The 23,954-nt window shown below is 39.9% G+C and overlaps 1 protein-coding gene across 2 annotated transcripts in view; it reads right to left on the reverse strand.

The window, feature by feature from the left end:
- Positions 1–23,954, reverse strand: part of LOC126337068 (MFS-type transporter SLC18B1-like) — a 117,135-nt gene that overhangs the window by 10,125 nt on the left and 83,056 nt on the right. For both annotated transcript variants that reach the window (XM_050001400.1, XM_050001399.1), the window contains exons 3-11: positions 18,507–18,602; positions 15,109–15,182; positions 11,736–11,883; positions 11,594–11,662; positions 11,405–11,519; positions 11,212–11,327; positions 6,906–7,096; positions 6,425–6,520; positions 6,164–6,332 (exon numbers count right to left, since the gene is read on the reverse strand). In XM_050001400.1, coding sequence (XP_049857357.1) covers positions 6,164–6,332; positions 6,425–6,520; positions 6,906–7,096; positions 11,212–11,327; positions 11,405–11,519; positions 11,594–11,662; positions 11,736–11,883; positions 15,109–15,182; positions 18,507–18,602 — 1,074 coding nt within the window. The remainder of the gene's footprint in view (positions 1–6,163; positions 6,333–6,424; positions 6,521–6,905; positions 7,097–11,211; positions 11,328–11,404; positions 11,520–11,593; positions 11,663–11,735; positions 11,884–15,108; positions 15,183–18,506; positions 18,603–23,954) is intronic.

A 23,954-nucleotide genomic window follows, 5' to 3' on the forward strand; every position in this document is an offset into this window, starting at 1 on the left:
CACTTTCATGAAAGTGACTATTGTCTAACCATCATTTGTTGCCTCATTTAATTGAAGTGTGGCACTAACCTTTTTATACCTTACTTCTTTTGCAAAAATGAATCAAGTTTTAGACTGTAGTTGAAGACAAAGAATGGTTAGGACTAGAGCCCAGGGGGAAGAGACATGTAACCAAAGCACTTCAACTGTGGAGAGAATTATTTACATTTATTGTGCAGTGAATGAAGTAGCTATTGAAGCTACTAAGATCATATCACGAATTTTACAGTAAGTTTTATTAGCTTCAGTAAAACATTGCACAATTTCGATATTTTGAATCTTTCAAATTTGGAATCCTTTAATTACTTTTGCAGCAGTGCTTTGACAAGTTGTGTGTACTATGTGGGGCAGTGCCATCTTTTATTAATTTATTTAGTATAAATCAATTTCTGACTGTAGTATTGCGTTGTATCTAAGCTACATCTGGCCTACATTTACATCATTAGTTTGTAAGGAGTGGAGACACCAAGTGAATTTTTAATTTTTTTTTCAAAACACACATTTTGAGTTTACTTTTGTAGATCTGGATGTTATGTTGTTCAGTCCTGCAACAGTGATCTTGTTGTCACTAACACACACACACACACACACACACACACACACACACACACACACACACACACACACACACACAGTTGGGAGTGGCAAGCTTTCGGAGCTGGGGGCTGCTCCTTCATGCAGAAGGGTTTAAGGGGAGAGAAGAAGGGTGAAGGGAAAGGGCTGGGAAGGTCTAGGGAAAGAGGCAGATTTTGAGAAAGTCACCCACAACTGCATATTGGGGAGACTTACCATATGGAATGAGAAGGAAAGACCGATTGTTGGGGACTGCATTGGATGATATTTGAAAACTTGAGAGCTTATAGGTGGAAGAGAGGGTAATATGCAATACAGAGATTACTACTAAAATCTGTCTTGCATATTACCCTCTCTTCCATCTTTAAGCTCTCAAGTTTTCAAATCTCATCTAAGGCAGTCCCCAACAATCAGTCTTTCCTTCTCATCCCTTACAGTAAGTCTTCTAACCCACTGTCCTGGGTGACTTACCCAAAACCTACCCTTTTTCCTAGACCTCTCCAGTCTTTCCTTCACCACCCTTCTTCCCTTCCCTTCAACCCTTCTGCCTGAAGGAGCCATTGGCTCCAAAAGCTTGCCTATTACAACAATCTTTTGTGTGTTGTGCCACCACTTGGTGAGTAGATTTTTTATGTATCAAATAATTTTATAGAGGTCAAATATATTTTCCTAACAATTAACATTTGTACTTGCAGTAGAGATAGTAATGAGAAAATTCTGATTTTTGACATGCACCTAGGAAGTAATTTCCATTGTCACATTCATGATGCAGTAGAATTTGGGTCACATACTGTCTGAATAGGTGACAAAGAATTCCTGTTTTTGCAGCAATAGTATTGCAAAGGCATGTGAGAAGGGCAGGAAAGGATCCACCCTGCCATTATCAGAAAACTGATGCGCTTCAAACCTTAAGTCAACTGACAAACTATACATGGTGAAATGGGAAACATTCTCTGAGAAGGTCAAATTTAAGTTCCTCATGCACCCAGTCACCAATCTGCAGGAATGAGTTGCTAGGTAAGTTGAAAGTGCATGTGAAGAGAATTGTGTATCAGCTGGTGGTATTTAATGAAGAAATTATTGCCACTTAGTACTGATAATTTCAGCAGATACCAAAAGGAACAGTTGTCAGTAAATGAAACTGAAATGGGAAGACAAGGGAAACAGAAAGAGCAGTAGGAAATTAAGATGCAGAAGAGTATATGGAAATAACATATCACAGTCCCTCTTAAAACAGAAGTTATAGAAAAGTTTATGCATCTGCCTGAAGACAGAAATTTGTTTTATTCAGTACTTTAAGAAAGTAGTACCATTTGCCTGCTACAAATCTGACATCTTTATGTTCCTATTGGAGATGCTGGGTCAGTCAAGAATCTCATAGAATTTCATATTACTTGCAACCTCTGGTCAAACAGAGCATTGAGAACAGTTTGAAGTGGCAATAATACAACTTCCATACAGTCTCTGGTCCCCACATATTATTGTTCCAAAATGGACATACAAACAAGAAACAGTTTACTGAATATGAGTTGACATGTGAGCCTTGAATAAATTAACAACTACCGACTTCATCCCACTGCAGAATAGATGAAACATTGGCCCATTTAGGCAACTGTCAATACTTCATAATGTAGACATGCCTTCTGGGTATCACCAGATACCCCTTGCCCTGATATATTGTGAGAAAACTGCATTTATAGCAAAATCATGGTCGTGTGTGTGTGTGTGTGTGTGTGTGTGTGTGTGTGTGTGTGTACATCTTTCAGATTGTGAAATGCACTCAACATTCCAATGGTTTGTGGATTTATTGCTGAGGGGCATGTAACCTTCCGTGTGCCAAGTGTATCTAGATGACATTGTCTTTCCAGATCACAATGACAGAATTGTACTCTTTCATAAAAGAAATGCAAATCTTAGCCTGAAATTGGGTAGTGAGAATTTGCAGAACGACAAGTTATTTGAGCCACACAATTGTAGCCTCCAGGATCCCACCCAACCCACAGTTGATCAATGCAGTAAAATACTTTCTCTCTTAACATAAAAGGCAGTAATAGGAGTTAAGTAAGAGAGTAAGCTGCGTTCTGAGTTCTGTATTGTGTTTAATTCTATTGATTGCCTGGACTATGAAGAATATATGGAGCTGGAGAAAGATGTGAACATACAACGAATAAGGGTTGCAATGGATAGAATAGACCTATTTCTGATGTATAACGACAGTGATTTCAAAGAGCAGTTTAGGTTTTGTAAGAAATCTTTTGAGTTGCTGCTTGGTATGCTGGAGCTGTTACTGCAGCATAAACTTGATAGGAACCATGTCTTGTCTCCTAGGCTGCAACTTCTTTGTGGACTGCAAGTCTTCTGCACAGGTACTTATCAAATCATAGCAAGGGCTCTCATATCTATCCCACTACTTCTGGAAGAGCTTTTAACAGTGTTATAAACGGTTTAATTGCCTTAAAGGCACTGTATGTGCCCATGCCACTGAGACAAGAAAATATATCAAACAAAAGGGAATTCTATAGAACTGGTGGATTCCCAAATAGGGACCATAGATTGTGTACATATACCCATACTTTGTCCTTCTGGAGCACAAGTAGAACCACACAGAAAGCCAAAGAATTTATATTTTATCAATACACATATCACCTGTAATGCCAATATAAAGAGTTTGAATGTGGTAAGCTGTTGGCTGGGTTTCATGCATAATGCAGCATGCATTTGGGACAATAGCAGAGTTTCTGCAGAATTTAAAAATGGACAATATGATTGGTTGCTTGTTGGAGACGGTAGGTATGCTCTCTCCGAACATCTTATGATGCCTGTGTTTCGAGTCCACACAAGAGTCGAACAGCACTACAATAGAGCTCATATTGTCACAAGATGTGTATAGAGCGAGTGTTCAGCATTTCAAAGAAAATGTTTCCAAATTCTCACTGAAACAATGCTATTTAAACCAATTCTGTGTGAATGTTATTGTGGCTGCTGCAGTTCTCCACAACTTTGCAACAGAAGTCAGATGTGTTTCACAGTGATACTGTGGAGGCAAATGACATCAAACATTATGCATTTCAGTCAGAAGCAGATTCTGCAGACCAAGTGGCCAAGTCTATTATACTTAACAGCTTTAATTAAAACTGTACTAGTATGCTAGTAAAATTAGAAGTTATTGTAAAGACTTCCTTATAGACCCGCAGTTTCATGCCTCTATTCAATGACACTTACTGAAAAATGGGAATGATCTGTGTTTTTCTCCAATAATCAGGAACACTTTGTTCCTCCAGAGACCTATGGTATGCTGCTACTAGAGGAGTGTAAGTCCTTTCCCATACTCAGCATAGTATCTTATTGGCATCCTATCAGGTCCAGGGGCCTTCCCTCAGAAAAGCAACTGAAATTGCTGAACAATCACTTATTTTTATATCCGCCATTTTGTCATGTGTGTGAAAATTTAAAGAACATACTACAGTGCAATCTTACAAAGTTTTGGGGGAGGACTTAGTATTTTGGCTTTTTCTGTTTCAGTGCCATTATGGGGAATACTGAATATGTTGCACACTCTACACATCACTCTCTGTACACTGATTTTGGCTTTGGCTACATTTTAATTTGCATCAAAGCATTCTCTGCTTTTGTAGCAGCTTTCTAACATGCCTGTCAAACCAAATTGGGTCTTTTTCATCCCTAGTTTCTTAGGCACATACCTGTCTAAAGCTTACAGTAAAATGATCTAATTGTCAACGGATACCTATTATCACTGGAGATGAAATTTTCATTAAATTTGTACTCTGTTTCTTGCCACTCTTGCTATGGAGAAAGATCTTACTGCATTTAGTTATATTGCTATTCACAGCCTTATGATAACTGATTTCCTGTTCTACAGTGAGCTATAAAACTTATGTCTGATTGCTACTAGCAGTTCCAAGATGTTACCTTCACATGTCAGTTCTGTGACTGACTGCTCAAAGTCATTTCAGGTAAGACATTCAGAACTGTTTCACATGATTCTCTGTTCCTACCGCGCACTCTTATTATTCTAATAACCCTGTCTGTAGCTGCTAAATTGAAATCTCCATCAAATACTACAACATTACCAAGAAATTAATGTGAAGCTTCATCACTATGTTCTTGAGGCAGATCTCCAAAAGCATCCAATGGCCGTATTTGATCCAGCTTTAACACTTTTGTTCACCCTGATTACTTCACATTCAGAATCTATACTAATCATTCTAGATACTTTTTCTGATCATAAACACACTTCCACCATCAGCATTTAACCTATATTTGTGATATACATTCCAATCCAAGTTTAGAATTCATTGCCACTAACATCTGCTTTCAGCCAGCTTTCTGTCCACAGTACTATGTGGGCACTGTTACTGTTTATAACTGTGACTAGTTTGGGAACTTTCCATAGGCAAAGTTGACATTTTCTTTCTCTGAACAGCTGTGATTAATGCTACCTTGTCTGGAATCAGAACAGATCTTAGCAGGCTTTTAAGGGTATATCTCTATTTAAAAAAAACCACATGTATGCACACCACACGTAGTCCACTACACTAATAACCACTTCCTGCATGTAGTGCACACATGACTTATCTAGAGAAGTCCTAAAATTCTCCAGCTGATAACAGTGATCAAGAAATCTGTATCCAAGATCATCAGTCTGAGCCTCTCATTTAAGCCTTCCACTCGGCTCCAAACCAGAGGACCATGACTGATTCCGGAAAGTATGCTGCAAAACAATGGCTCTGCTTCCAATCCCTAGGTAAGACTCTCTTCACAAAATCAGCCAGCTGCCTGTAGGAACCAAAGATAGCATTTGAAGCCACATAACAGAACTTTTAAGTCCCCTTTTCCTCATATGTGAAACATTAGAAGTTGCTCTAAAATTTTACACTTTCCTCTAGCTGTTCACAGAACTCAACAGTCCGGCAGTCACTGATAACAGTTGTTGATTAATGTAGTAGTTTTTGCGTACATGTGTGGAATGTTAAGAAATCCTAATGTGTGGTACAATCTGATGTACCCTATGTCATGGACATCACAGCACTTCGCAAAGTATCAATGTATATGTGGATGTAATTTAAGGCTATTATTGTTCCAACAGGAGTTGGATTTTCAATGTTTGTACCCACTACTGCTGACATTGAGTAAATCAGACTAAACACCGAAGATCATCAGTGGTGGATTCATCCCCCCCTCCCCCAAGACAGAAGCAGTGTACCCATTGTGCCTATGTATATATTAAATTCTGTGTGCCAGTGTGAGTAAGTGTTTTGTGTGTCTGCATAGCATATATCTGAGGCAGAACAGGGGAACCATTCAGTAGGAAATGGGAAATTGCCTAAAAACCACATCCAGGCTGATCACATCAATCATTCATCATTAATCTACCAGATGTGTTGGATCCAGTGCCAGGAAACCTGCCTCGTACTGGAAGCAGTCATTAACAAACATGGCTACTTGGTAGTTATCACCACTGCTATGTAACAGTATTACTTGTTACAAATATCATTATATTCTCGTGATGCTTCAACACATTGTTACTTACCACAATGATCTGGAATACAATTATGAAGAGAGTTCCTGTCCTGAACCCAACTGTATCGAAAAGAACTCCAGCTACAGAAGGTCCTATGAAATCTCCAAGGGCAAATGAAGCAGCCCAAATACCAGAAACAAGCCCGTATGTTGTCAGATCATCTGCCATACCCCATTTACTGCAAAACATGAAAAGTTGTAACATATACTGCACTAAAACCAAACATTATGGTAACATACCTAAAAGAGTAAATTAAGACATTATACTTACACAGCTGATCTTAGTGCATCTATGAAACATGGGACAAGTGTACATGCTATTCCAAATCCATGGATTATCAGCCCAAGAATACACAGCCACAGCTTCCTGTAAGGCAAGATTTCTTAACTCAGAATTGGGAAAGTGTTTTTGGTTGTCTTATACATTTCTGAATATCACATCAAATTAGCTAAGCTGTTCAAATTTGCTGTCATGATTTTTGTAATAATTGGTGCGAATGAAGTCAGTAGAACATGACAGCTGGATCAGCTAATAGTGAGGAATACAAAAACAGGACAGCTTAAGACTAGCAGAGAGAATTGTGTAATCTGTCAAATGTAGAGAAAAGTGGAGGAGAGAAAAAAAGCACAAGAATTTATAATGCTTTTTAATATTTGGCTATTCTTTGTACATCAGATTTTAAATTATTAATGATCAAAGAAAGTGGGGTGAAAGCAAAACTTCAAAGCTACATTTCAATGGCATTACTTACGTTGGCACTGGTATGAAAGGAGCAGGTCCAATTAATGAAAAGCTAATAATAATTAGAATATTTCCAACTGCCATCAATTTCTTTGGGTATATTCTTTTGTCACACAGTCTTCCAACAAATGGAGCTGTCAATGCATAAATCCCACCACTTATGATAAATACAAATCCAAGAGCAAAAGGAGGCAATTTGAACTGAAACAGAAAGGTACTTATTAATAACACAAAATTATAAAAAGTTTTTAAGTTTATTTGATCAGCAGAAAAACTGAAAAGAAAGAACAGCAATGCTTGTATAAATTTAAAAGAACATGTGACAAGTCATCACTCAGTATTTTAATTTTATATTAATGATGTTTAGGGGTCATCTGTGTGGAACTAAATAATGTACTTTTCATTTTGCCAAATATATTTCACCTCAATAGAGTACTCTTTTGCACAGTAGTACCCAATGGTGATTTTCCAATTTTTTTTCTGCTCAACTGTTGTCTACTCACTAACAATTCATACTTACCAACACTCAACTCAAACTGACCATGTGCAGCTGCTGTGCTGACAAAATTTACAATCGAGTGGATAGATTCAACAAGAGACTACACAGATTGCTAACAGTACACACTGCCACTGATAATACTTCAAATGAATTTAGGTATTGTGCATCTCACAAAACATGAATAGCATTTATTCAAATGTACTATGAGGTGTGTGAGAAAAATAATGAAACTGACAACACGGAGTGATCTGACAACAGTGTGTTGTCACACTTGTTTATACCAGAGTTTTCATCCCATCAGTCCAAGTTTCAGCTCCATACAGCCATCATGTGAGTTTTGAGAAAGCCATCAGTGAAGTTGTGCTTTTGTTGCACATTACAAAACTGGACCAGCAGAATTAAGAGCAACATTATGCAAGTTTTGTGTTAAACCAAGGGAATCCATGAGGGTGACCTCTGACAAGTTGGAACAGGCTTATGGAGAGCATTCATTGTCAAAAACACAAGTTTTCACTTGCACAAATCATTTTTGGAAGGCTGAGAACATGAAGAACCACCCCACTCAGGGAGACCAACTTCAAATCTGACGAAACATCAAATGTATGCATGCTCTTGTTAGATCAGGCCAACATTTAACAATAAGATTGAGGGTGGCCTATTAAACACTTTCACTGCAGAATGAGATTTTCACTCTGCAGTGGAGTGTGCGCTGATATGAAACTTCCAGGCAGATTAAAACTGTGTACCCGACCAAGACTCGAACTCTGGACCTTTGCCTTTCCGGGCAGTTGGGAAGGTAGGAGACCAGATACTGGCAGAAGTAAAGCTGTGAGTACCAGGCGTGGGTCGTGCTTCGGTAGCCCAGTTGGTAGAGCACTTGCCCGCGAAAGGCAAAGGTCCCGAGTTAGAGTCTCGGTCGGGCACACAGTTTTAATCTGGTAGGAAGTTTCACTTTCACTGCATATAAAAATGTTGACATAAGTTTTGCAAATTCAAAACGTTTGTGCCAAAACATCTCACAGCTGTCCGGAAGGATAACCAAAGAAAAGTATGCATTGATCTTGAGAGGATTGCCGATGACCACAAACAAGTCAGTCGTGTGACCACAAGTGATGAATCCTGGATTTGTAAGATTGTCCTGAGAAAAATTGGCAAAGTGGGGAGTGGCACAAAGACACCACCTGATCTGAAAAAAGCTTGAATGAGCAAAGGAAAGATCGAGACCTTGCTGAATTGCTATTTTGACAGTAAGGGTATGTTACATAAGGAATTTGTTCCTCCTGGGCAAACTAAACTATCAACCAAATGTTTTATGAGGATGTCCTTGAAAGGATCAAGAAAAGGGTGTCTCAAGTGAGACTTGACACCGCAGACAAGATGATGCTGTATCATGACAACACCACATGTCGTATGACCACCTCCATAAAGGAATTTTTGATCTTTAAAGGCATACCTGTTTCACAGTCCCACTATTCACCTAATCAGAGCCCTTTTGATTTTCTCAAAGTTGGAAAGACTTACAAGGATGTTATTATAAAAGTGTGGAATTATATTCTGGTGTGGATGAATTTTTCCTCAAATTTAACACTAGTGGGCGTGCCTGCGTATAAAGTGCACCAACAAAAAATAAAATGATTTTGTGTGGTTCCATTTTTGTTTTATAATTTCAAACCTGTACCTATGCCTACAGTATTGCTTCAGTTAACAGTGAAATTGTGTTGCCATATGTCAAAGGAAGCAGGAGTAATATAAAATACAAAGCGAGCTTGGTGAGAAAAAATTTATGATCATTTCAAAAAAATGACCGCAGTTAGGAACTAGCAACCTAATCTCACACTGAGGCACTTGTCTAAAAGATAGCGATTGAATAAGCAGCTGATCAAGATCTGATGCAACTGCACTGTTTAATGCTTCAAATGCATCATTACTGTCTAACACCAGTCCTTGGAAGCAGATACTTGTAGTGAAAATTTATTTCATTCTTGTTTAATGAAACAATAGTTTCGCTCATATTATGTGAGTTACTTTCTCCTTGTTGAAATGAACTAAGATTAAACTGTGATTTTGATCATACCTGTCTTACCTTGGTAACATAAGGAAAGCTATTCTTTTCATGTGAACAAAGTGCGCCCCATGCCTTACGAAAAGCAGCGTGCTTGCTCAAGGGTTAAAAATTATGCTATACTGATGGCAGACATGCCAAAGCTTCAAATTAAGTCATCTGGATAATTGTGGTGTCATTTCTGTTTTAATAGAAATATTTTTAGAATGCAGAATAAATCTCATCTTTGTCAACATTCACAGTCACCGAAAGAAGTGTTTATTAAGTAACTGTTCTGCATTCTTTTGAAAATAATTTGGTGTTTTAATTGTTCCTCCACTTTATTTTTCCTTCTCATTTGCTCTATTTTTGGCAGTTTGATTTGAAATTATTTGCCACCAATAAAATTTTGCTGCCATAAGTTGCCACCTGGTCTTGCCTAGTGGTAGAAAAGGCCCTGGATGCATCACAACTGAGGACTAATATAATTAACAATGAAGTTTTTGTTTTACTTATCTATCTGTTGTCTTGTTACTAGTTGCAGCATCATATACCATTTTAAAGCATTATTACTACCATTAGCCACCATGCTACTGCGAATCTAGAGAATTAGAATATTTAACATTTACAAGAATCTTTACCAATTTATTAAAATAAAAAATTACTGCAATCACTTTTAGATGCTGAGAATATGGACACCTTTCAAACTCTCACCAAGTGAAAGCTTTGTTGTAATAAAGAAGCAATAACTTCTGTATGTGAACTATGTGGGCTAAATGCAGTGGAATCCCTAAATATTTCATTACAAATATTCCTGCCACTTGATGAGAAACTGGACAATTATGTGATATGATAAAGAAAAATGGAAACTCTCCCCCTGAAAGGTAAAACTTACACTACAGGAGCTCATGTTGAAGCCATCTAAAATTTTCCAGGACCGTACTTTATCAATATGATTTGTAGTATCAACCCATGTTTCTAAATTCTTATCAAAAACCTTTACAGTCTCTAAAAAATATTTGATTTTGTAAATTACATGCATGAATTCCATTCTTGCCTTAAACTTCATTGTGTTATAACAAAGCTTTTTGTATTGTGCTCTGTTTCACTTAAACCATTTACTTCAGCCAGCCTTTTCTTTCTGTGCGTGTGTTTACATGATGTCTAATGTCATTCAGATTTTAACTCAGTTTAACAACAGTATTATAAACTTGGTTAAGGACAACCCAGTAGATTTGAGATATATTCAACATTAGATCAAGATATTAAGTATTGAAAACTCATGCATACAATCTACCATATTCTCTAGCTTCTGTCAGATTCCACCACCACAGTCTAGCCTTGCTACTGCTTCAATTTTGTTCTGATTAAATTAGATTCTGATTTCTTCTTTCTACTTTCATTATATGGGTCCTCTACCCACACCTACCTTATGTTGTATCCATCTGTCATATTGACAACAAACTACCAACATTTTGGCACCTGTGCTTACATCTTCTCGATCTTTCTCCATAGGGGATATGAATTACAGATTCACCATCTTGTTTATGTGTTTCCCCACTCACCAAATAGTTTACACTTTTACACTGAGATGGTGTTGTCATACTTCTCATCCAGGTGATAATCTTATTATAACATACAAAATAAATTAGACTACAAGTTTGGGATTATCGGTTTCTTATGTTGGTTATCATTCATGCATTTTCACTCAGTCGAAAGTGATATGAACTACCTCAAGAGGCAACTCAGGCTTTTACACACTGTTGTGACAATTACCTCCCTCAGGTGGGGCTCCAGTGTAGATGAATTGAAACCCATACTCATTGATGTGCCAATTATACATATTATGTCCAACACAACTGCAGGAACTTTCAGAATTTTCATTAACTGTCCTGAAAATGAAGAAATCCAATTTCAGTATGTGATTGTATTGTTCCAAAAAACTGCTTTCTTTACTTTTAGAACTCACCTTTTTGTTGTACATCCTCACCAATTTCTAATGGTGGAAGAATACAGTATATCAATAGGCCTGCTAGAGCTGTAATAGATCCCATCACTACAAATGGGAGAACATATCCTCCAAGCTGTGAAAGAAAGGTATTGAATTTAATTAAGTGAATATTTGCCACATTCAAGACCAATTAATGTTGCTACTTACAGAATACAGAACTCCTCCAATTGATGGTCCAGCAATGTACCCCAGCCCGTAAAAGACTTCCAGTGTCGCCTGCAACAAATATGTTTTAAGAGAGCAGGCTCATTTAAATTTTAAGAGAATGATATACGAGTGTCTCACTTACAAATGTTGTTGCCACTGAATGTGGAAACATCATTGCTGTAATTGAAAAAGCAGCAGTTACAGCTGCTGAAGAACCAAGGGCTTCAGCTATTCTGACTACGAACGAGAGAGCTATGAAAGGAACATGACCTTGCACAAAAGCCAGCAGCCTGTAACAAGAAGAAAAACATTTTTAATCGATGTCACCTAAATTAGTCATACCAAACTTACATGCTATTAAGTGCAAACTAAGGAAGTACACAATGCAGTAAAACACAAACTATGTGCCACTAACATTATATGCCAGAAAAAAAGTTATACCTGGCACAAACTGTCTATGTACTGCACATTAATGATTAAATGTCATGTGAGCATACCTATGTGGCCATTTCAGATAAAAAGAAACTGAAAAAACAATGTAGTTGTATCAGTGAGCAGTAAGTTGGTTGGTTGCTTGCTTGCTTACTTTCTTTTGGGAGTAAAGGGACCAAACTACAAGGTCATCAGTGCGTTTGGGTTAAAACTATTCTCAAAAGGAAACAGGGAAAGTGGAAACTAAAGAAACTACCTGAAATCTGACGATGTGCACTAACAAGAAAAGTAGCGGAAGGATTAAAATAACATAGCAGATGGCCTGGCCTGGCTGATCGCAAGTATAAAAATGGATGAGCCGGCTACTCTCCAACACATTGAAATCGGGAACGGAGGTAGGGAGGGAAGAGCGGAGGTAGGGAGGGAAGAGCGGAGGTAGGGAGGGAAGAGCGGAGGTAGGGAGGGAAGAGCGGAGGTAGGGAGGGAAGAGCGGAGGCCTGGGAGCAAAGGCCAAACACTCATCCTTCGATTTTGAGATAAAAACCACCCTCCCAAAGAAAATGTAAAACTGTATCAGCCATTGAGGCACTGTCTCCCAACACAGTTGGCAGTGTGGCGGGAAGGTTAAAAAGTCTAATGTACAGTTGGTAAAAGTGGGCAGTCCAGTAAGATGTGGACTACAGTTAAGTTGGAATCACAGCAACACTGGAGTGCATCCTTGCCATGAAGGGGGTAACCATGAGTCAGCCAAGTACGGCTGATGCAGAGCTGGCAAAGGACAATGGAATCCTTGTAAAGTGGCTTGTATGGATGACCACAACACATTCATTGTTTCCTCGATAACACACATTATTTGGTGTACTGAGGGTGCACCACTCAGTATCCCAGATCCCGAAAATTTTACGACGTAAGTCTGATTGTAGATCGTCTCTGGCAGGCTGACTCCAGAGTTGGTTTAACAGTAGCCTGTTTGGCCAGCCTGTCATTAAATTAATTGCCTGGAATCCCAACATGTCCTGGGGTCCAAATGCAGGACACAATGACCACCATTTTCATGAGCATAAAGTGCCTCCTGGATAGTCATTACCAAAGGAAGTGCTGGTCAAGACCTTGTAGGCTGCTGAAGGATGAAGGACTCTCATTCGCATGAGCAGATGTGCTCAAGGCTGTGGTAGATGGCTACCAACTCTGCAATGAAAACACTGCAGCCATTCAGCAAGGAGCACTGTTCAATTTGTCCAGCAAGAGCATAAGTGAAGCCAGTGTGACCCTTAACCCTTGAGTCATCAGTGTAGACTATTTCTGATCCATGGAACTCACCAATAATTTAGAGCAAGTGCCATCGGAGGGCCTTGTTTAGAACTAAGCCTTTTGTTGACTTTCCAGAAAAACAGCCCAGAGTTGCACATTTGATAATCACTATGGCTGAACATACGTAATGGGTAGAAGTTCCCTTGTAAACTGCAACATCAGAATACTTTTCCAATAAGGCTGGTGTTCACTAACAGCAGTCCTTGAAATTTCCAAAGTCAAAGTGAAGATAATCATCAGTTGCTATATTAAACCAAGTTGCATTAAAGAGATGCAAGTACCAGCTATAGTAATTGTCATATATTAAATGATAACCGGTGTAACTTATGTCCGATAACACAAACAAAGTCGACATAATTCTCACTGCGAAGCTCCCTTTAAACTATTTATTTTCTTTGAAAAAAAAAAATGTGTTTCAAATGGCTCTGAGCACTATGGGACTTAACATCTGTGGTCATCAGTCCCCTAGAACTTAGAACTACTTAAACCTAACTAACCTAAGGACCTCACACACATCCATGCCCGAGGCAGGATTTGAACCTGCGACCGTAGCAGTTGCACGATTCCGGACTGCGCGCCTAGAACCACTAGACCAACGCGGCCAGCTTTCTTTGAAAAAAACATGAACCGAGTGGCATTGTTAAATTAAAATAAACCCTTTAAGATTTTAAAATTCCCTTTATCTAGGTGTGTTTTATTTCTCCCTGGGAGGTTTTTTCTTCCAATGAATTTATGTACTTGAGGAAACACAGGAACTAGACATTTTACAGTTGACATTTCTTTTCCTTTTTACAGCTTTTGTAGACTTTTGTGAGCATCAAAAGCAGCATTTAAGAAAAATTGCTATTTTAATCCAGAGAATTATTTTTTCCAAATTTTCTGTTAACTTACTTTCCCACATGCAAAGTTGCATGAAACCCACATTTTAACAAGTAAATTAGTGACATCCATTTCCAAATGTAGAATTCAAATTTTAATAAATCTCATTAAATGTTCAGCACTCAATGTCAATTTTGTTGTACTGAGAGTTAGTGCAGATGCTGCTCGCCTTAAAGAAAAACAATCCAGTCAAGAGCATGCTCATACTTATCTCTGGCAAAAGAAGAAACACAATTTGCATTTATAATGGATAACTATTCACACACTGCCACCTAACAAAACAGTTCAAATCTCTTTTTGGAAAACTTATCTGCAGCCAGCCATGCCTGATAGAACTCTGTATATACCTACGAAACAGGCAATGCATCTAGCCCATGGCACTTAGGAAGGAAGGAAGGAAGGAAGGAAGGAAGGAAGGAAGGAAACAAAAAGATGAAAAGAAAGAAACAAACTAACAAAAACAAAGAAGGAAAGAACGGCTGGCAGCTGATCCTTACCACTCATCCCACTGAAAACTCAGTTATTTTGATCAAAGCGAAAAGTGTACACCAAATGTGTGATTCAGCCACCTCCTCATTCTTCTCTCGTGGATAACTAAAGTGAATGAAGTAAATCTAAAATACTATGAAGGCTTTTAGGGCTGATGTTCATCTTAGTTAAAACTACCACACTGAGTGGCCATGGTCAATCTATGAAGCTACTGCGGCCCTTCATCCCCACTTATGGCAGACATTTTCAATTATACCTCCTGCAAATTGGGACAAAATGTAAGTAAGTAGTTTACTAGACTGACAACTGCCACTAATCCCAGAGGTTTTAACTGAAGAGAAACCATAGTTTAAGTGTAGAAACTGCAGTTCAAATTTATAGTTTCTATCTGTTAAAACTCTTACCCAAAAAGGATGGCACAGACTGCAGCAAGGCAAACTCCAGAATTTAGAAGTAGCTTAGCACCAACAGCATTCATCTGAAAAAAAAAGTTTATACTGCCATGTATGTACTGTTTTATATGCTTACTATCAGCATTCAGTTCAAAGCTTTGCAGCTTAGAAAATGATTTCCCTCCAGTTTTATAGCCATATCTTAGATGGCAATTTTACAAGAAACAAAAGGAATTTAGTACCTTACTAATATTTGCACGAGCTGCATGTTGCTTCTAAGTATTTAAGCTCTTGTTACAGTAATAGTTAGGTCAATGAAGCAAAGTAAAGTTAAAGGGAGGAGAAGTAGTCAATATTTTGTTATATGTTAGTGACTTACAAATGAAGGTGAAACCATACAAACGTGTTACACACACACACACACACACACACACACACACACACACACACACACACACACACACACTTAAAAACAAAGATTCCAAGACTTACCAAGTGGGAAAGCGCCGGTAGACAGGCACAATAAATAAAACACACAATAAATAAAACACACAAACACACACACAGAATTTCTAACTTTCGCAACCGACGGTTGCTTCTTCAGGAAATAGGGAAGGAGAGGGAAAGACGAAAGGATGTGGGTTTTAAGGGAGAGGGTAAGGAGTCATTCCAATCCCAGGAGCGGAAAGACTTACCTTAGGGAGAAGAAAGGACAAGTGTACGCGCACACACCCCACACACCACACACACATATATATCCATCCGCACATACACAGACACAAGCAGACATTTGTAAAGGCAAATTTCTATTTATTTTCACTTTAACCTCATATTACCCTTTCCACCTTCTAATACCATGTCAACCTCACAACATCCCTACAACGACCCCATTAAATTTTATTTACATTCCCTCCGCAAACATGCCTTCACCCTAGCCAGATTACACTCCCATATTTTATTTACTCAGGCTTGTATGACATTTGGCATTACCCCCAAAGGCCTCACACTTGAAGTTTCCATCTCTGGCTGGAATCCTCCTTTCCATCAGTCCTTATACCAGTTTCAAACAGCACAATCCATAGCCCTCACCTGCCTAATCCTTCACCTATACATCGACTCAGCCAATGAACACACCCGTCAACTCCTATCCCAAATCAAAGTCCTCCATCTTTCCTCTCCCACATCCACACCGGCTGTACATAGCATCCTCCTACAGGCCAACCGCAAATTAGAACAGCATGCCACCCTCCACCTCAAAAAACTATCCAATCTCCTGGTTTCCCACCTCCGGAAAGGCAACTCACTCACCCTCCACAACCTTTCCAACAAACCTCAACCTCCTCTCATTGCACACAGACCCAGTCTCTCCCATCTACTCAATCTCCCACTTCCAGCTCCACTCCCCCCAACACCTCAAAATTCTAGTCAACACAATCTGGAACCATAACACCCTTAATTCAGTAGTTAACCTTTCCTCCAAACCTCTCTCCCAATCCGAAACCTCTGTCCTATCCAAAGGCCTCACCTTCAGCCCCACTCCCAGGTTCAACCGAACTGCCCTTGTCAAAGATTTACTGTCCTACACTCTTAGTCTCTGCTCGAAATATCACTTTGCCATGAAGGAAAATAATCCTGATCCGACTCCAAATGATCCAACTCCAAGACAATATCCAAATTGAACCCTGCCTGGAACAGTTCTGTCCTCCATCACAGTGGGACCCACCTCCTCTTCCTCAAAATCACCCTCTCCAAACCTTCCAGGAATTTCTCACTTCCAGCCTTGCCTTGGCCCGAACTACTTGCCTTTACAAATGTCTGCTTGTGTGTGTGTATGTGCGGATGGATGTGTGCGAGCGCGCAAGTGTACACCTGTCCTTTTTTCCCCCCTAAGGTAAGTCTTTCCGCTCCCGGGATTGGAATGACTCCTTACCCTCTCCCTTAAAACCCACATCCTTTCGTCTTTCCCTCTCCTTCCCTCTTTCCAAGACTTACCAAGTGGGAAAGTGCCGGCAGATAGGCACAATGAATAAAACACAAACACACACACAGAATTTCGAGCTTTCGCAACCAGCGGCTGCTTCGTCAGGAAAGATGAAAGGAAAAGGAAAGATGAAAGGAAAAGGAAAGATGAAAGGAAAAGGAAAGATGAAAGGAAAAGGAAAGATGAAAGGAAAAGGAAAGATGAAAGGAAAAGGAAAGATGAAAGGAAAAGGAAAGATGAAAGGAAAAGGAAAGATGAAAGGAAAAGGAAAGATGAAAGGAAAAGGAAAGATGAAAGGAAAAGGAAAGATGAAAGGAAAAGGAAAGATGAAAGGAAAAGGAAAGATGAAAGGAAAAGGAAAGATGAAAGGAAAAGGAAAGATGAAAGGAAAAGGAAAGATGAAAGGAAAAGGAAAGATGAAAGGAAAAGGAAAGATGAAAGGAAAAGGAAAGATGAAAGGAAAAGGAAAGATGAAAGGAAAAGGAAAGATGAAAGGAAAAGGAAAGATGAAAGGAAAAGGAAAGATGAAAGGAAAAGGAAAGATGAAAGGAAAAGGAAAGATGAAAGGAAAAGGAAAGATGAAAGGAAAAGGAAAGATGAAAGGAAAAGGAAAGATGAAAGGAAAAGGAAAGATGAAAGGAAAAGGAAAGATGAAAGGAAAAGGAAAGATGAAAGGAAAAGGAAAGATGAAAGGAAAAGGAAAGATGAAAGGAAAAGGAAAGATGAAAGGAAAAGGAAAGATGAAAGGAAGTGTGTTTTAAGGGAGAGGGTAAGGAGTCATTCCAATCCCGGAGCGGAAAGACTTACCTTAGGGGGAAAAGGATAAGTATATGCGCGCACACATATCCATACATACATACACAGACATGTCTGCTTGTATATGTATATATATGGATATGGATGCGCGCGTGTGCGTGTGCGTTTTATTCATTGTGCCTATCTACCGGCGCTTTCCCGCTTGGTAGAGTCTTGGAATCTTTGTTTTTAATATATTTTCCCATGTGGAAGTTTCTTTCTATATGTCCTGCAAGTAGTTAGCTACAAACCAAGCATTCATTCTTCATATGTCGCCAAATTAATTTTGCAATAATAATAATAATAATAATAATAATAATAAACAGCTACATCCAAACTTATATATACAACTACAGAAATCCGTAGTCATTGATACACGTTAAATTACCCGAAAGTTCCTAAATGCAATATAACAAACTGTACAGTTAAAAGGAAGTCACACCTGATCAAGGTCCGCGTCACTTTCTACTTTAGACCAGACATAACGTCTGAGATAAGAAAGAAAGAAATGGGAGGCTTTCAAATCAAAATATTTTAATTATGTGGGTAGATCTGAGTCCATATCATTAGTATTAACTGTCTAATATAAGGACAAGTTTATTACAAAAGTTATGATTAACAGGTTCATACTTACATATTTTCCTAATATTGGACTGCTAATGAATGAAACAAGTTCAAATATTCCAAATACCAGTCCATATTCTGATGCAGTAGATCCTTTGTTTTCTGCCTGTGGAGGGAAAAATAAAATTAATTTCACAAATATTCTTAGTATTTGCTACAGAAATACACCAGTATTATTATTTCCACCAAAATATTGTAGTTACTGTCAACTGACTAAACACACTAATATGCACTGCCAGTCTTCTTCAGTTGCTAGAGCAATGGTGTTTCAAACAAGATGTGATTACTCTTCTTTTGCAAACAAATTTTACTTCTGTTTTTCAAACATATATACATCATAGAATTGTTTTATCATCAGTTGGACACAAAGAAATAATTTATATAATAATTATTAATTAGTTGAAGTTACTTACATTTGAGATATTTTGATTCAGTTATCTAATAGCATCAATTTTAGATTAATGGAAACTTATTTGCATGAGTTATAAATAAGGATATTGCCTGTACTATACTCTAATAAAACCATTTCAGCAAATTGAGCAGTAGAGAACAGCTACAAGCCAAACCATAATTTTCTTGAGCACCCTGTTCACATTGCATAGCCAGTTTTGTAGGTGCATTCAGTGTATTTCTAGCATGGCTGTGTGCACACTAGCGAATCTTTAAGTTATTTTAATGATGTATACCATTGTCAATCATGGCTCAACATGCCAGCTACCTTTTCTTATGCTTCAACAATATTATGGAAAGGATGGATTCCTACTAATGAGTTGCAGGCAGACAACATAAAGACTGTTAAACTTGCAGCTTTTGGCCAAAACCGTATTGGGGAAAACAGAACACACACATTCACGCAAGCAGGCACACCTCATGCACACATGACCACCGCCTTCAGCTGCAGCCAGAAAGCAATTATGTTGAATGAAAGCAGCAATCTGGAGTGGGATAGGGAGGGAGGGGGTGGAGGGTGGGAGAGATATCAGGGTACAGAAAATGGGAGAGAAAAGTGTTGTCTGGCAAAGCATGGAGAAATGAGATGGCAGTAGGACAAGGCTGCCAGGTGCACCATATGGAGATTGCACTAAGGAGTGCTGGAGGGGGAGGGGTGGGGAGGGGAGGGGAGGGGAGGGGAGGGGAGGGGAGGAAGGGAAATGGGGGAGCTTTAAATGAGAGGAACAGAGATGGGAAATGAACAGTGGCCGTGTTGAAGGAGAGTGGTACACAAAGAGTGAAGGGACATGAATTGGGAGGTGGCGATAGGACAGAGAGAATGGAAACTATTAGATGGAGGCCATGGGGACAGTAAGTTACCATAGGCTGAGGCCAAGATACTTCGGGGAGTGAAGCATGTGTTGAAAGGGTAACCCATCTGGACAGTTCAAAAAACCTGGTATTTGAGAAGAGGATACAATGGTCTGTTTCTTGCATTGTAAAGCAAACACTGAAATCAAGCACTTTATGTTCCACTGCACTTTGTGCCACAGAGTGGTGCACTTTCTTCTTGTCCACAGTTTGGTGGTAGCTATTCACCAACCTTTCAGTGAAAGAAAGGACAGCCATACAAAGCCTTAAGAACGATCCTGGCCTTGTCCTACCTGCATATAAAAGTTCCACCAATGTTCTCAATCACTGTCACTACCTGGTGGAAGGCCTCTGCCAATCAACTTCTAAACCTATGAATTCTGACCCCATCCCCCAACTCCAACATAACCTCCAATCCCTACTTAACACCTTAGGCTCTTCCTAGGACCTCCCACCTGTATCTGTTTCCCTCTTCATCCTTATGACACCACACACATCCTCCTCTATGTTCCCAAAGTCCATAAACGCAACAATCCTGGGCACCACATTGTGACTGGTTATTGGGACACCACTGAAAGAATTTCAGCACGCACTGGCCCACACCTCCAACTAATTGCTCAAAATCTAGCCTCCAATGCTGAAGATAACCACTTCCTTCATCAACTCTCCACCATCCCTCTACCTCCTGGGTCCCTACTCATCACTGTTGTTGCTGCTTCCCTGTAGAAGAACATCCCTCATGACCATCTTGCCCCTATTGGAAACTACCACTGTCTACAGCCTTCAGACTCCAAGCCTCCTTCCTCATTCACCTTACTAACTTTATCGTAACACACAACTTTGAAGGGAATGTATGCCAACACATCTGTGGCACAGCAATGGGCACCTGCATGGCACATTCTTTAGCCAACATGGCTATGGGCTACCTTTAGGAAAGCTTCCTATTTTCCTAAGTCCAAATTCCTGGTCTGGTTAACGCTCATATCTTCACAATCTGGATTCATGGCCAAGACCTCCTATCCTCAGGCCTTCACAACCTCAACACCACCTCTCCCATACTCTCCACATGGTCCTGCTCAACCAAGCATGCCACCTTCCACACACTGTACACATTAAACCCATCAATAGTAGCTGCATTTTGACAGCTGCCATCTATTCCACATCAAGAAATGCCTCCTATACAGCCTGGCTATCCCGGGATGCTTTATCTGCAGTGATGAGAACTTCATTGCCCTGTACACAGAGTCTCCCGAAGGCCTTGACAGGCAGGCAGTATACACCAGACCTAATCTGCCAACAGACTTCCCATGCCATACCCCCACCCCACATAACCAGCTACAAAGGAGCTAAAGTCAGAGTGTCATCCTTACAGGCAGTCACAATTTATACCTTTCATAACATCTTAGATATTCCAGCCTGGATGTTCCACTGGTTGGCTTTCATATGGTTTAAGTAATGATCAATACCACCAGTCTGACAATTTTGTTCTTATATTTTGCCTGTCCAAGAGTTTATTTTTTATTTTTTACTTTATTGGATTGGTGACAGATTTGTCATATTAAAGCCATCCACCAGATACTGTAGTCGACAACAGTAAATTGAGACCCTTATAAACTCACTTGTTAAAAAAAATTTAGTGGAATTTTCCCTGAATTATATGCGAGTTGACAGCAGCATGTGGTTGGTTGGATGGGTGATTAAAGGGATCAGATTACTTCTTCCTCTTTCCTTGAAGAGACAGGTCACATGAATGTTGATCAGAGAGCTTACTGCGCAGAATCCAAAGGAAGAAAACGTCAAGGTCTACAAAATGTCAACAAAGGAGAGATAAGAGACAAGGAGGAGGAGGAGGAAGGGAGAGACAGGAAGAAAGCCAGGCAAAGTGCTCCATCTTGGGAGGAGCTGGAAGCCACAAAAGCAGAGTGCAATGACGGGGGCATGCATCCCACAGCCCCCTCCACCTACCAGTGGTACTCTCCTCAGAAATCGGGTAGGAAAGACTAACAACAAGGACAGGACAAAGGAAACACAAACAGACAAAAGATAAATGAGTCTAACAGATCACACGAGAGAGTAGAAGAGTAAAAGAGTAGGTAGAGTGAAGACCAGACTGGACCAGACAGCTGCAGCTCAGTCTGGGCAATGGTGGCAACAGTGTGTTCTGTCACTCCTCAGTGAGCCAATAAGGTGGCCCTCTCTTAAAGAGAGTGGCAAAAGCCCTCCCCCTTCCCCTTTCATGAATAAAACGTAAAACCAAGTAGCCACTGAGGTATGAATCCAGAACAGACAGACAGGAAGTCATGGATATTAAAAAAAATATCTTGAGTGGACCCTGAAGATGGAGACCCCACTCTCATAAAATAGCAAGGATGTGGTGTCTTAAGTCTTTTATAGGTCAAAGAAGTTTACTATAATGTGTTTACCCTGGGCAAAAGCTGTTTAGATGGCATATTCCAGGTGAACCAGATTATCAGTAGTGGAACGACCTTGGTGAAAACCACCCTGGGAAGGAGCCAGAAGACCCTGAGACTCAAGGAGCCAAGACAATCACTAGCTTACCATGCATTTAAGCAACTTACAGAGAAGATTGGCAAGACTTACTGGGCAATGACTGTCCTTCACTAGAGGCTGCTCACCCAGTTTCAGCACTGGGACAATGATGCTTTCTCCTGATTGCAATGGGAACTTGCACTTGCTCCAGATGCTTTTTGAGGTGAAAAGGATATGATACTGAAAGTCCACTGGTAGATGCCTGATCATTTGGTTGTGGATGCCGTCTGGCCCTAGGGCTATATCAGGGCAGTGGGCTAGGACACAAATTCCCACTTGCTGAATGGAACATTATACAACTCCAGGTGGTGTGCAGTACAAGATAATTGCTTTCACACCATCCGTTGTTTAAGAACACAAAAGGCAGGTTGCTAATTTTCAGACACTGAGGCTTGAGCATTATACAGAGCAGAATGTTTGGAAACAGCATCTGGATCAGTGTTGACAGTGCTATTAGAGGTAATATCAGGTGCACCTGTGGGTGTCTGGTACCCATAGAGATGTCTGATCATAGCCCAAACCTATGAAGGAGAGGAACATGGTCCAGTGGTTGAAATGTACTGTTCATAGAATTCTCATTTCTGTTTTATTAGTTGACAGACCTGGGAACAGATCTGCTGAAGCACAATGTGTTATTCCATTAATGGGTGCTGTTTCTGGCACTGAAGAGCCCACCTGCTATCTTTAATGGCCTCTGCAATTTCTGAAGATGACCAGGTTGCTGTCTTCCATCGGGACGGGACCAAGGGAAAGTGATCACCAAATCAGCTGCCAAAAGAAAAGCTGTAGTTTTATGCTGGATTGCCTTATTGATATCTTCATGTGGCATGGAGCCAAGGGCAACAGCAAAGGTGAAAGTGCCGCAATCAACACTGTTCAGAGCCCAACTGCACAGATGTCAGAGAGGGATAGGAAGAATGGGAAATGATCTTTACCACACAGGTCATTGTGGATCCTCCAGTGGGTGGAAGGCTGAAGCCAAGGGCTGCAAATGGAAAGCTCAATGGCTGAGAAAATTCTGTGCACCACAGTGAAGAGTGTGGGAGTACAAGCACTCAAGAGGTAAAGGTCAAGTAATGCCAGTACATTTAAGTTTTTACTGTGGCCAGTGATTGTGGTTCCACACCACCAAAGGTTATGTGCACTGAAATCATCCAAGACTAGGAAAGTTGGGGAATCTGAGAAACCAATGCAAGCAACATGTTGTGAGACACTTCACCATTGGGAGTGAAGTAAACGTTGCAGGTGGTAATATCCTTAAATGCCCTTACTCATACAGCCACAGCCTCCAAAGGTGTGTAAAGAAGCACAAGTCAGTTTGGTGCATCCAGAAAATGTGCAAACTCTGCCTGACACAGGCAGCATGATTCTTATAACAACCCCTGTACCTGCTAAGGGCTGGAGTCAGCATTTCTGGAAACCAAGTCTCCTGAAGGGCAGTAAAGGGGAGCAGGGGAAGTATTTAAAACATGTTAACGAGGCGTATTATTCCCTAGGGTTACCTGCTGCCACAGGTTGAGAGATTATGGCATAAATATAAGTATGTTCCAGGTTCTGCTGTGTGGTGTGAACTGTGGCCTCAGGGGCCACTGGAATCTCCATCTCA

This window comes from Schistocerca gregaria, chromosome 2 (assembly GCF_023897955.1).
Source record: "Schistocerca gregaria isolate iqSchGreg1 chromosome 2, iqSchGreg1.2, whole genome shotgun sequence".
In the NCBI taxonomy this organism is placed as follows: Eukaryota; Metazoa; Arthropoda; class Insecta; order Orthoptera; family Acrididae; genus Schistocerca; species Schistocerca gregaria.